The sequence below is a fragment of the Condylura cristata genome, unplaced genomic scaffold, assembly GCF_000260355.1.
Source record: "Condylura cristata isolate star-nosed mole 26May11 unplaced genomic scaffold, ConCri1.0 scaffold00017, whole genome shotgun sequence".
In the NCBI taxonomy this organism is placed as follows: domain Eukaryota; kingdom Metazoa; phylum Chordata; class Mammalia; order Eulipotyphla; family Talpidae; genus Condylura; species Condylura cristata.
This window is the reverse complement of record NW_004567118.1, coordinates 8,464,559-8,478,292: the sequence shown is the minus strand read 5'-3', so window position 1 is coordinate 8,478,292 and position 13,734 is coordinate 8,464,559. Positions and strand designations below refer to the sequence as shown.

Sequence of the window (13,734 nt, the reverse complement as noted above, 5' to 3'; positions counted from 1 at the left end):
CTCCTCAACCTTTTTATGAGAAAACATAAAGGCTTATGTTTGCAATAGATTAGAAACTAGTAAGTCCATCCTTCTTATAAGCCAGAATTCTTTTCCTAGAATGAATCTTCTAAGAAGTTGAAGTTGGTGATTTAAAAAGTAAGATTTAAGAAAATTTGTCTAAATACGCCTTGTATATTTTATCTTACAGTGAATGAGTATTGGCATTAATAGCGAAAATAATGTCCACTATATTAGTAGCTCTGTTTTACTCCTTTGAAATAATTTTTTACTACCATAAAAAGCCACAATTTTTCCTCTTTATCTAGTTTGTCACAGAGAGGAAATGTCATTATGAGACGAAATTATTTTTAAAGTAAAAGGTACATTTAAGGATTAAAACAGATTTTTTCCTGCTGATGTACTGTATACTCAAATAATTACTAGCTACCTCATTATTAATAGCCAAGAAGCAGCATGAAGACTCAAATCTACTTACCTTTCTAACCACAGTTATTTCATTATAATTTTTTTCAGTAGGGAACTTTAAACCTTCTACCAGCTACTACACTGGTACTTTAATACCTGTCTGAATGAATCTTGGTCAACCTCACATGAATGGTAACCTTCAGATCTGCCTCTTGCATTCTCTCCTATATTACACACATAATCTCCTTTAGGCCCATTTTTTTGCCAGGTTTGATATTCTACTGAAAGAACTTTAGAGATTACTGGCAGAACCAGGAAGATCAAAGTGACTTCCCATTTATCTGGAAACAAGTAAGGAGAATTCACCCAGGAACTTGATGTCAGTAGAACCAACCATGACAGATACTGTGTCTAAACTTTCTGTGCAATTAAAACTAGCACACGCCGTTCTTTTCACTTTCTTTTGGACGAGACTTTTAAGTTTCAGAATCCCCTTGCCAAGGTGCTGTGTTGAGTTGACATGGTTCATTCCTCACTGCGGCGTGGCCTACACTTGCAGGCTGATTCTGAGTACGTGCACGATGCAACCCTAAGTGTCATTCTTGCAGGGCCTGTCTCTCACTTAACAAAACTTTAGTGATTTTCAAATGAATGGCCTAGGGACATGGGAAGAAATATGATAATCACTGAAGGGTTAATATCAGCACCCTAGTTTTTAATGATATTTAACATTATAGATACCTGGATTCGTTAGAAAAATTAATTTAGCTACATAACATGTTCTTTAATTGTATCATTTTGATTGCTTTTAATAATATGACATTTCATGCCTTTGAAGTGTCCTTGACTATAGAAAGGGAAAAAAAACTATACACCTATGGTCCCTTTTTGATATTTTTGGGGGTCCGGAGACATTTTGGAATTCAGAATTTTGAGATTTTAGGAGATACAGTGTGTATGATAATATACTACATAGTACCCCATGCAGACTCCAGAGCACTTTCTGAAGCAAAATCTATATAAATATTTAAATGGGCAAAAGATTATAAATAATATCACCGGTGAGGTCTGGTTGTGTTACCAAAGTTTTACGCAAAAACTTCGAATAAGAAAGTGTACTGTCACATGAATGAAGAAGCACTCTCTTTTTACTTTTTTGTATTATTCAACAAGTTGTTTATTGGAAGTTTTTCCCATAAAACTTTGTGTACTCACTAGAAAGAAACCAAGTCATCCACTGTGTACAGATTTATATTAACCTTTGTTGCGGATAGGCTACAAAGGTTTTTACTTGTTTGCAGGTTATTATATTCTGACTCTGTTCTTTCATCTTAAAGCTCTTTCAGTCTTTTTATACCTAAAATCATCCATTGGTATATTCTTTGGGATTGCTTACATTTTACAAAAATAGAATTTTGATTGACTCGTTGTTCTAGCTTGTTTTGTAATGAGCAGTGTTCTTGATATATAAATGGTAGCTGTTTACTAGTGATTTTGAAAAATAAGAGTGTTTCCCCAGAGTATCATGTAGACTGTGTGTGTGACTTGTCCAATCTCAGAAAGCCTTTTTTTCCTCAAGGGGTGGGAATTCTAGAGCAAGAATCCCAGCACTAATTTCTCTGCCATCTATTTTAAGAAACCAGAGCATAAGGAGATTCCTTACATTATTACCTCTAAGTATATATAGACATTCAGAACAAATGTGACTCCTCCACATCACTTCGCTTTGGTGTTTGAGAATCCAATATGTCTGCACTGATGTATATTAACTTATGTTAGCTTCCAGATCATTTCACATGGGAGTACTGTTTGACTTAAAATTATTTTTTAGTCTTGATTTTGTAAAACACATTCTCATGGCCATGTTTTTTGTATACTCTGGAAGAAAACAGATATAATTTATAGTCAAAGATATGTAAATTTTGTTCAGCTTTCAACTTAATGTAATATGTGTGGTTTTCAGTATTTGCAAACTCTCAAGTATTTTTTGTTTGTGGTATTGTATTAGTCTTTGAAGTCTTATGGTTGCTTATGAAATTATAACTGAAGGAGTATTTAAAAGAAAATGAGGTTGCTTAAGTTCTTGCAGGCAACAAACTTTGTTTTAGAAATGCTTTTCAGAATAAGAATTGTGTTTTCTGAAAGAGTGAATTAATAACCAAAAGTTCGGGGACAGCCTCCCTAGGGACGCAGAGGTTACTCTCTGCTGTCAAGCTGTCAGCCAGCCACTGTGGTATAGTTCAATCCCCAGCCCAGGAGCTGACCCACAGGGCACAGCAGGCCGCTCCTGTCTCTCCCACTGCTCCCCCTCAGCAGTGTACTTAAGTAGATCTACCTGTTCGACTCCCTGTTCTGTCTGTGATGAATCCTCTCACCACCACTCCACCCTGCCCCCACGCCCCTGCACCTCTGCCTACATCCTAGTTCTTCATGAGTAAATATATCTTATTTTAAAAAATTACAGTTCTTTATGAGTAAATAAATAAAAATAAATCTTATAAAGATAAAGTTAGGGTAACTCATTACATATCAGTAAAATCCTCCTACGCAACTACTGCATTTGTTCAACTCTGATTTCTCCTTGAGGGCCAGGGTTTGAGCTTCCCTGGGCCGTACACTGCTACCCTGAAAGTAGGGTTTTATGATGTTTTCATTGGGTGTTCGGCCTCCCTAAAGATGACGTTTAGGAAGGAAATTAACCAGATACTCCATACTAAATGCTATCCGTAGCTACTTTCCCTTTTTGTTTTAAGTTTGAGATCAGCATACTCTCAGAGAGTTGAAATAATCCCCCCCCAATCATCCACCTACCAACACACTTTCTGTCCCTCCCCCTGTTTTCAGAAATACAGACCTGGCATAGTTGGTTCTCTTTCACAGGACCCTGTGCAGCACTACCTTTCCTAGTTATATGATGCACTTTTCTTATCACACATGTAAGTAAAAGCTTACTTTAGTTTGACTTGATATTTAGAGAGGAAGATGCCAGTTGGGAAGAAGCCTGTCAGTTTGTCGAGCCTGCCCATGACAGGTGGGGTGCGGAGGAGCTTCTCTGGTGACGAAGAGTTGACTCCTCCTCCATATCGAACCCTTCCAGCACAGACAGCCCCGGAGGCCTTCCCACCTCCCAGCACTAGCCAAGAGTTCAGTCCCAGCCTCAAAACAGGTAATGAGTCACATCAGCACCTCAGGTACTACAGAGGGTAAAAGCCTGGGTAGGGGGGGTGGGAGAAAAAGCATGGTCTGGCATGACAGGTGCTGACTCATTAAATTTTTCTTTTTCTTTCAATTAAACTCATTTTCACTAGTCCTTAGCAGTCACTTCACTAAGATGAATCATCAGAGAAGGACTTTTATTTTGTTATAAGCCACTTCTGAGCTTCAAATTAGGGTAAAGCCATCATTTCAGTTTATGGAATTGTGAGACATCTTAGACTGTTTTGTGGTTTCATTAAAGTGCTAGAACATTTTGCATTGCAGAATTCTGTGTGGCGACCTGCGGGAGAAATAGACCATTAAGGATCTGGGAACCATATCCAAAGACAAGGCTTTGCTCATAGCATCCAGAGTGCCCCACTCATTGTATGGCATGTTGTGTGTTCTGTGTCATTTTGATTCTGGTAGTAGCATTTACCACATCTTAGCTGAACAAAAGGACTTCATAACCTAATACCTGTGTGATTTCAGTGTTGAATTTAAGTGAAATTTCCATAATTTCATGTTCTTGGATTGTGGCAATTAATTAGGTGACATTTCAGTTTAATTGGTTAAGAAAGACTGCAGGAAATTTTTACCCTTTGTAACTGCTAAGAGAAAATCTTTTACCATAGGATTATCAGAAAGGCTTCTTCACTTTCAAATGATGAACTTCACCCATGAGTACAAATCAGATAGCTTCAGCGCTAATGTTTCTGTCTCATCATCTAATGTTTCTGTCTCCCATCTCTTTACTGTTGCTTTTAAACTTAATTGTTTAATCAGTATTCTTTAATAAGATGATACCTTTGGTTGAAAACCTGATGGAACTGAGTACCTAGCGGTTTAGTTTGGTTTCATTTTTTCTCATCCTCTGTTTGCTATTATTTTTGCTCCTGTAGTTGTCATCACCCTTTTTTTTTTTCTTTCCATTTTAAGCATTTTCGATTTTTGACCCCTCAGCAGTGTATCTATTCATCTTTATCCTTCCCAGTCTGTTTCTATGGTGATCACCCTGATGTCCTTATATTAAGAGAAATTTCTGTACCTCAAAATAGATTAGTACTACAAATCCAGATGTATCTGATCTTTAATGGGAAAATCTTCAAGGTCTGTCTTAAGATTATTTCCATTTCTTGTATGTCTCTTCTTTCTTTTTGCACTTGTTATTTATGAAGTGACCGTCCTTCACCTAAGTAATTAGCTGTAGGTATTGTAGCTCTGGATATATTTGAATTTTTATTGGATTTTATAGGTGTAGTTTCTTTAAATATTGTCTTGATTTTGAAGACATGAATCACATTTCATGAGAGGTTACTGACTGATATAAAAACAGCTTCTAAGATTGGCATTATTTCTAGGCCATAGGCCTCCTGTTTGATTTCCTCCTTTCAGGGTGCCTGGAGTGTCTTCTGAACTGGGGGCACATCTTTGTAGACTTGGTGTGATCTTACTGTGGGACTAACTTGGTATCTTAACTATCTGAAAGCTGCAGTTTGACTAGCTGTTGAGTTTATTGTGTATGGATTTATAGCTAGGAAAATGTATTTGTTAGTTTATCTCCTGAAATGTTAGTCAGCAAAGTGGCTTCCTTTGAAAAATGGAGCTTAGAAAATGTACTTGTGTCAAAGTAACATTCAGCCACAGGATTTATTTTATTTCATCCATCATTCATTGAGAGTAAGGCCTGGAAAGGAGAATGACATTGAAAATACCAGACAGGCTTTAGGTTCCATGAGAAGACTGAAATTTTGCATTAAACATTCCACGTCTGAGTGAGTGATTCACCTTTATCTTAAATCACTTTTTTTTTAAAGCATATTGTTTCATATTTTAACATGAGCAGAAGCATAATCCAGAAATTTATTGTTAACAGTAAGTGCAAGTAACTTCACGATATGCTTTAGAATCTCAACTTGCCTTTATTGTGTTTAAAAAAAAAAAAACAAAAACAACATTTGTTTGAATGGAACATGTTTGGTCTTGAAGCACGGTAATTTTTTTCTCATTCATTTAGTCATCTGACCATCATATAACAAGATATTACTTTAATCAACCTTTTATTGTGGGTACTGCACCTTTAATGAAATTGGGTTTATTTGTTTTTTTTTTTTCTTTTTCTTTGCCATGTGTTTAATTTCATGGTACTGTTTAAAATGTCCTTACCAATTAATGCATGCTGGTTAGATTTGCATAATAAGTAATAAGTATAATATACTTGGTATTACTCTCCATAAAATCACTTTTATTAATTTTTTTTTTTTTTGAAAAAGGAATACTACAATTTTTGTTTGCTTTACCTTTGAACAGTCTGGTGTTTTACTTTTATTACAGGCATAGTATATTCACTTTTCTGTCTTTGGGCTATTACATTTTCACACCACTATTACCAAAACAAGTAAAGTAAAATAAAATGAATTGGCATCTCTCAAAGCATTATTATTTAAATCATTCAATAAGATGACAAAGACCTTCACTTTGAAACTAACTTCCACAACTAAAATCAAAACATGAAATATTTGGTTAACTGTATTCTTGATTTTAATTACAAGAGTAGCCATTTTAATACTGTTCTGGTGACACTTCCTGAAAATTGCATTGGTTTACCACACATCTAAATCAGGACATCTGAGTCCAGTTCAACTTTTATATATAAATTGATATTTCTTCCATATGAACAGTTCCCAATTTGCATTCCCATTTCTGCATCACCTCAATTTTAATAAAAATCTATAATGGAAGAAAAAAATTTTGAGCCAGTGCCTACAGGAAGCAAGTGGGATGGCTCAGTAGTGAGGTGCAGGTGGGAGACTTCCCTCTGCAGGAGGAGACCTGCACCAGTCAGTTCCCTCCACTCACAGACCTTCAAGTGTCAGGTGGCCAAGTCTCCCTACTTTTCAGGGTTTCATGTGAAATCTCATTGCAGAATATTCAGTTCAATTTAAGAACATAGGGCGATCTGTGTGTGCTGAACAAGTTGGAGCTCATCAGTAGTGTGATGGCATATTAGATCCATCTCCTGGTGTTTAAAGGATTTGGAACTTTGCCAACTTAGTGTCGATTAAACAATAAAAAACCTAAAAATGTCTCAGACTTTGATGTAGCTGCTAAGACTAGCTGAGATCATTTTTATTAGGAAAGTAAGGAAGTAATTTTTTTTAATCCTATAAAAGATAGCAGCAAGGATTTAAAGGGCAATCTGAAATTACAAGGGATACCTCAGTGCCATTCAGAAAGTTAAAAGGAATTTATAAAAAGAAATAGGAAAATTTCAGAGTTAAGCTTGACCTAAAATTCTTACCTAAGACCAATGCTGGGCCCACCAAGGAAAATAATCTTTATTTTTCATCCTTGCTCATGCATGAAGAAAGAGCCCTCCAGTCCCTCCCTGGTGACGCAGTGGGTTAGGATGCAGCACTGCAAGCTAGAGACACCTGCTTCAGTGTGAGTTAGATCCCCACCCCAGGAGTGATCCACATGTCTCTTTCCTCAGTAGTGTACTTCATTGATCTGCCTGTTCTGCTTTCCACTCTGTCTCTGGTGAATCCTCTCTCTGCCCCTGCTCTGCCCCTCTGGCCTGTATCCTGGTTCTGTATGAATAAATAAATATTTCTTAAAAAAGAAAAAGTAAAAGAGCCCTCTTGTCACTAAGAATTCTGATCCTGTGATGTCAATGGCTACACAGAAATTGAAGCCCCCCCCCAAAAAAAAAATATTGGAAAACTGAATAATTTGTCCCTAGAAATAGAGGCCTGCTGGAATGCGACTTGTTCACAATCTGAGGACAGCCAGTACTGCCGGCTGGTTCTCATTTAGAAGCAGGCCATCAGAAGAGCACTCCCACCAGCAATGCTGTGCTGTCATCCCACAATGGCACTGTCAGTTGCTTGGGTTTTCACATTCTTTGTGTTGGTCTACTTGATCTACAATGATCATATGACAGTCTTCAGAGCCATAGGAATAGGTCGGTGTGTCAATGTATAGATACTGACATAAAAGCGAATACTTAATCAAAAGAAAAATTCTGTTCTGGTAATAGTGGATACTGTTACCTGGAACATTTCTTTGAAGATCCATTTATGGAATACCCAGGTTTCATTACTGCTCCCTTTTGAACTTCTCCATAACTACAAATACACCTTGAAAATTTAAGAGTGTTGAAGAAACAAAGACATTTTTTAACAAAGCTGGTGCAACATAGAATTAAAAGCAACCTGAATGTTCCAGAGACTCTCAGTAACGCCCCATACACTTCTGTCTTTCGTACAGTGACCACATTGCAGCTGAAGGAAGAGTTGATAGATGGAGATGATTATAATTTCCTCCAAGGAGCATCTGATCAGGAAAGCAATGGCTCAGCCAACTTCTACATCAAACAAGAGCCCTGACATGGCTCAGAAACTGAGGGCGGGAGGGGGAGAATTTTACACAGGACTGATTTATATAATCAATCCAGCTGTACAGTGGGGCTCTTATACTGGGACATTTTGCTAAACAGAAAATTTCAGTTCCAGATTTTTCAGGTGGGTGGGGAAACTATTTTAGTCGTGGGGGGAAATTTTTCAATTTATAAAGATGGACAATTTTTGTGTTGTATTTGAAGCTTTTGAAAGAATTTTGTAATATTTTCCAAGTTTGGATTTATGTGCATTGTTAACAAGAACTGAAATTCTAACTTTTTTGGTAAGATTAAAGTTTAGGTAGCAGGATTGAAGGAAATGATTTAAGAAGGATATAGCTGTAAATGCAAATGAACTGTCATTACAAATGAACCTTTTTTGGTACCTGTTGAGAGGTTTGAGGATTTTAGAAGTCAGGCCAGTCACATCTCCAGCTTCCTTTGCTGCAGAAATATGCAACTGGACCCCCATATGGAGGGCCCATCACCACAAAGATCATGGAAAGGGTAATTAATTCTGCTTATAAGCATTTTATTGCAGCCCATTTTAAATGTTTGTACAGAAATGTTTTTCATTCTGTGAAAATTAGAGTTCTATATGAAACTGGAAGAACTCTGGATACTTTTATATGTTCTCTTTTAATTAAAAATATGGTTAAAATTATCTAACACTAAAGTGTTAAACTGGAATGGTTGATAAGACATACAGGATCTCAGTCTACATGTTGAGGGGTTGGGGGAAATGCAATATTGTCTAGGTTGGTTGGTTTTTGGTTTTTTGTTTTGTTTTTTTTTTTCTTACTAAAAAATATCCCTCAAAAGGGATTCTGATCAGTTCCCTGCCATTTCCCTCCATTTGTAAGATAATACTTGGTATAACCACACCCCAAAACAGATGTTCTGTATTACCAGAAGAATCAGAATTTATTTAAAGCCAAAAAAAGTTAAGATTTCAAAATCATTCCAGCTCTGCTTTTAACTACTCTGGATTTTGTTAGAAAAAATAATTTGAAAGAGAATCTTCCTAAAATTCCATATATATATGTGTGTGTGTGTGTGTATATATACATATATATATATGTAGTGTGAATTCTCTTTAATTGTATTCAGAACTTAACTGATTTGGACCATTTTGAACATTCCCTATTTTGAAATTCACATGGCTTCCTTTAAAAAAAAGGTTGTATGGGTAAATTGGTGAAAAGTTTGCTCTCTGCATTTTCTGACTTTCTGAGTTGTGACTGAATGAGAGAGCTCTAGCGTTTACCAGTGAGGTTCATAAACTAAACTCTCAGGAATTAATAGCATCAGTTCTAGAAGTGCTTCTGGGTCTTAGCCTGGCCTCTTCAGAGTGGTAATACTGACCATCTCCTCTGGAATATAGGTAGGGCTAATTAGAAATTAATCAAAATGATTAACCTCTACAGTCCTTCAGCCTATGGAATGCTTTAAAATATGTTCATGGAAAGCCCCAGGAGACCACTTTAGGTAAGATTTTTGTTTGAATTTTAAAATGCGTAGAACGTTAAAAACCAGCAATTTATTTTCTAAAATATTGCTCTACTTTTGGGAATAATAGCATTGGTAATACGCACAGGTTTACCTCATTCTATGCAAGAGGGGTTAATAACATAAGGTTTTGTAGTTGCTACTGGAAGTAAAATTTGTTATTTTATAGTGTAAGAATGTATGGAGTCGCATGTCAACATTTCTTAGTACTGACTCTTTAGGGGCATAAATGCAGATCATATCAACGCCAAGTTGATTTCTCATGTGTCAAATATATGTGAATTCAGCTGTTAAATTACTGGATATTTATCTTAAACAATGTTACTGAGAGGGACCTACTGTAAATGTGACATCCTCACACTTCCCAAATCATTAACTTTTAAGAATCTTCCCGTAAACTTAAAACCTAGAAGACTTCCAAAGCAAGGGTCACAGCAGTCTTTGTTCTCAGGCTCAGTGAATTAAACCCAGGACCGATCCCATTGCCATGGGCACAAGAAGCCAGTTCTGTGGCATGCTTTACCAACTCCTTGGGCTTAGGAGCTCTGTGGGGAACTGAATAAGCCAGGAGGGATTTGATTTGGAGCCTGGTAATTAGTTCTGTGAAATGCTCATTTGTAGCCAAGTTTTATAAGCTTCCAATTCTAGAGCAAAACCAGGCTCTGAGAATTTTCAAGTTTCCCAGCTGTTCATGAAGCATTTCTTGTCTTGATTCCATCACCAACAGTTAAGGTTGGTCAGGACTTCTACTATCAACACAATCTGAAGCCCTCTTCATCAAAGACTCCGACTCCTACTGCTGAACAGTAAATAAATTAATGCAGAGGAGATTTATGTCTTAGCCATAACTCCCACTGTACAACTCAGCAGCAGCCCCGTTCTCTTACGGTTATTCAAAATGTACTGCTGACCTTGGGTTGGTTGGTTTTTTCCTGTTAGGACATTTTGGGTGTTTTTTTTTTTGTTTTTTGTTTTTTGTTTTTTTTTTTTTGATAGTTTAAACTCTTTAACCTTTTCCTTGCTATGTATGAGGAAAGCTAAAGCTGTTATCAACTTCTTATTCTACGGATACTAACACGGGTTTTCAGTGTTTGTTTGTTTTTATTATTATTTTGTGTGATGTGAATACCCTTTCCCATCAATATTTGTATTATGGTGCTATATATTTGGTAATGATCCTTTACTATTGGGAAGGGATTTTAAAAATACTGTGATTAAACTGGGTTTCTTCCTTTGATTTTCATATTTTAAATAAAGCCACAGTCATTTATACAAATGAAAAGCATCTGTCCCTGGGCAACTCTTTTGAGGACAGAGGTCAAAGTAAACTGCATAAGATTTTTACATCATTTCTGTATGTATTTGATATATAGAACAATATCTGTACAAATTTAATCTTTTATTTTCTTGGTAACTTGTGATCATTGAGAAAGTCTTTGAAACTTTCTCATGAAGTGTATATAAGGCGTGAAAAATTCCTTTGGAAAAATTTATGTTCCTTTCATTTTTACCAAATTGCAAATTTTCAGCATGGATGTGAAAAGCATTAAAATTATAACTTTGTGTACAAGATGAAAGTAATTCACTAAATTTGCCCTTTTTTACACAAAATAAAATGTTAAAGTTAAGTTGTCTTTGCGCATCTTTTCAATATGCTTTGATCTTTAAGGGAATATTGTATCAGATTATTATTGAGTGCCCTCTGTAAGCAATCAGAGGTTCCTGTGGAAGTCCAGTCAGTTCCTTCTTCACAGCACTGTGTCACCTGTTAAGGGAAAGCAAGCAGTTTCTACTGGCCAACCGATGGGAAGAGAGAAGGGAAAGGCAAAGCCGTACCATGGGGCTGAGGGAGTGTTGCCCACTTAGGGGAAAATTAAGTCACTTTAGCTATTAGTATGAGGTGCTGCAGGTTTGACATGCTTACCACAAAGGGGCTTTCTCTCTTAAACTCCATTAACCTGAGCAGCAGAGGGATATAAATAAGTCATCTAGGATAGCTCATTTACATTAAGAGGAATGCAAAGACACCTAATTCCTTTAGCAACACAGACTCTGGAGACTTAACTGCAAAAGCACTTCATAGACTGTTTTGTAGATGTAAGATAGTAATGAGATGGATTGAGTCTTTCAGTCATTAATTTCATTACACCTTAGAAAAATGTCACATTTCCAAGAACAAAAGTTGAAATATTTTCTGCCCAATTCCCTATTTAAGTAACAAATCATTGCCCCAAGTTGGAATTCCCAGTGGAGTATCATTTAATGTATTTCTGTATCTCACAAACCATTATAAGTAATTAATGCCAGTCAGGAAACTAGTTTCCTAGGATTTTTTTGAATAAAAGCCAAATTCTGTCTCTCAGCTGTCACCACTCCAAACCTTACTGCATCTAAACTCACCACTTTGACCTGGCACTTGGAAAGCAGTACAGTAAGGGATAGTGGCCAAGTGCTGGGAGGCTGAAGACCGCTGCTTAGATGAGCGCCTGCTTCTTAACCTGTTAGAACTTGGCTGTTTCCTGTAAAATGGTAATACTAGTCTCAGCCTCCTCAGACTTGTGAGATAAAACAAATTCATGCATGTGGATACCTACCACTCCAGGCTCAAGGCAAGACCCAACACCCAAGACCGTGCTTGGCTGCTGTTGGTCACCTGGGTTCCTCAGCATTTGCATAGATTTCTCCAGGGAGCCCTGTGACTGCAGAACCCCAAGAGCCTATGACTTTATAATGATCAAACTTCTGAACTACGGGGAAAGCATGTAGTATGTAAACATGAGATGAAATTGAAAAAAATGTTACATTTCTTGCCAGTTGCTGACTTGACACTAGAGTCCTGGGTTTTTGTTTCAAGCTGTGCCATTGTCTTGGCAGCTGTGCAACAGTTCAGTCTCTGTCCAGGGAGCTGACCAACATGGTACACAGGTGGACTCTTACCGCTGCTGCCCTCAACATGAGTCGAGCCACCTGTTCTGCTCCCCAATGTCTCTGGTAAATCCTCCCCCTCTCCCCCGCTTTACCTCCGGCCTGCATCCCAGCTCTTGTATACATAAATATATAAATCCTTTTTATAACATATATAATTTTTATATAAAATGTGGTGGTCTCCTATATAGAAATGGCATTTAGCTTTCACCAGTTCCCAAAGAGTAAAAAGCCAGTCATACACATGCTTATTTTTTCACTATCTACCAGCACATGGTAAGTTCATTGAGGAAAGAAGAAACACCTGCAGGCACAGGTAGGCAGAACTGCCTGCATGCATATTTCTGTAATCTCCCATCTTTAAATCCAGGCTGCAGGCAAGAGATATAGTTTATATTGGTAAATGCCTTTTGGCATCATTTCACAAATGTGCCAGTCAAGCAAAACTAACCTTAAAATTAGCAGAAAAAAATGATCTTTGTAACCACTCATTGCTTTTACCCAAGGCACAGGCATGATCTATGTTCATCTATGGAAAGTAAGAAAGGCGTCTGGTAGTGAGGTGTATTCGTACCAGCTACAGGTCAGGCACTAGGTAACCTATTTTGTGTACATTACTTTATATAATCCTGCACTGCAGTGATACGACACTCACTTTACTGATGGCTTTAGGCTTCTTTTCCTTCTAGGTAGCATGCCCAGATTTTACTCAACAATGTAACTGGACAACCTGACTAATCTTAGTTCTCTAACAAGTTCTAGCACATTTTTTATACAGAAATGCACATTACAGTATCAGCTAAAGCAGGTGTGATAATTGTATCCATTCTTTCCTTCCTAGTCTTCTGAGGTACACAGCCATTGCCACACTTGTCCCTCAGCCTCACTGCTCTTCCTCCTCAGAGTTTTAAGTACGCCTGGGAAGGGAGAAGGGTCAGCCCAGTTGTCTGTAGTAATCAGGATGAGTTACTTCTGGAATGCTGTGGAGCTAGAGAACCACGTCACTCCCAGTTTAGAGTCAAATAAGCACAGGAGGCTGCACCCAGTTTCCAAAAGCTTTATTGGTAAATAAGCCTTAGAAAACAGGCCCTATTGCTTCCAAGTCAAAATGAAGAGCTGTGTTCAGGATCACTCCAGCAGTACACGGGAGGACTTTGTCCACCTCTTATTCATAGATCCAGTCAAAGGCACAGGACTTATAGTTCACCAATTCTTCAGGCTTAAACCATAGGCTGATTTCTTTCTCAGCACTTTTTACTGAATCACTGCCATGAATGATGTTCCTAAGAAGACAATTT

At 37.3% G+C, this 13,734-nt stretch overlaps 2 protein-coding genes across 2 annotated transcripts in view; one reads left to right on the top strand and one right to left on the bottom strand.

The window, feature by feature from the left end:
- MBTD1 (mbt domain containing 1) overlaps positions 1-11,133 on the top strand; it is a 55,537-nt gene extending 44,404 nt beyond the window's left edge. The window contains exon 18 of the mRNA XM_012726655.1: positions 7,873-11,133. Within this exon, the coding sequence (XP_012582109.1) occupies positions 7,873-7,991 (119 nt within the window). The 3' untranslated portion in view covers positions 7,992-11,133. The remainder of the gene's footprint in view (positions 1-7,872) is intronic.
- Positions 11,134-13,477: 2,344 nt separating this feature from the next.
- Positions 13,478-13,734, bottom strand: part of LOC101636914 (nucleoside diphosphate kinase A 1) — a 13,680-nt gene continuing 13,423 nt past the window's right edge. Inside the window, exon 5 of the mRNA XM_012726588.1 lies at positions 13,478-13,719. Coding sequence (XP_012582042.1) covers positions 13,602-13,719 — 118 coding nt within the window. The 3' untranslated portion in view covers positions 13,478-13,601. The remainder of the gene's footprint in view (positions 13,720-13,734) is intronic.